Genomic DNA, 370 nt, shown 5'->3' with positions numbered 1-370 from the left:
GGCAGAGATCTCCAAGTGAGCCAGCTCTGGCCTCGCTCCACCCCAGCCAGGAAGCCACGGATTTCTTACCTGGTGCTTCTCAGTGCCGTTGACGCTGCGTCGCTGACGGCCCCTCTTGGGGTAGCCGTTTATCTTGCACTCGTAGCAGGTTTCAGGGGAGAGCAGGTTGTCTTCATCCTCTTCTTGGGGAGCAGGAAGGTAGGAACCTTTCCCAAAACCCAAGCCAGAAATACAGTGTCTGGTGGCAGAAAAACAGAGAGACCCATCTCAGATTGACCCTTCAAGAAGGAAATCATACCACTGCCCCCACAGCTTCTCCATGAGGCGCCCAGAAACGCGCGGAGGATCCTGCCTGGGAGCAGGACACGGC

At 57.0% G+C, this 370-nt stretch overlaps 1 protein-coding gene across 1 annotated transcript in view; it reads right to left on the bottom strand.

Moving 5' to 3' along the window:
- LOC104490304 (fibrillin-2-like) overlaps positions 1–370 on the bottom strand; it is a gene marked incomplete at its 5' end in the record, with an annotated part of 2,369 nt that overhangs the window by 1,136 nt on the left and 863 nt on the right. The window contains one exon of the mRNA XM_010132571.1: positions 70–238. Within this exon, the coding sequence (XP_010130873.1) occupies positions 70–238 (169 nt within the window). The remainder of the gene's footprint in view (positions 1–69; positions 239–370) is intronic.

Source organism: Buceros rhinoceros, unplaced genomic scaffold, assembly GCF_000710305.1.
Source record: "Buceros rhinoceros silvestris isolate BGI_N320 unplaced genomic scaffold, ASM71030v1 scaffold27143, whole genome shotgun sequence".
Classification (NCBI taxonomy): domain Eukaryota; kingdom Metazoa; phylum Chordata; class Aves; order Bucerotiformes; family Bucerotidae; genus Buceros; species Buceros rhinoceros.
The sequence above is the reverse complement of the archived record's forward strand: the minus strand, read 5'-3'. Positions and strand labels throughout refer to the sequence as shown.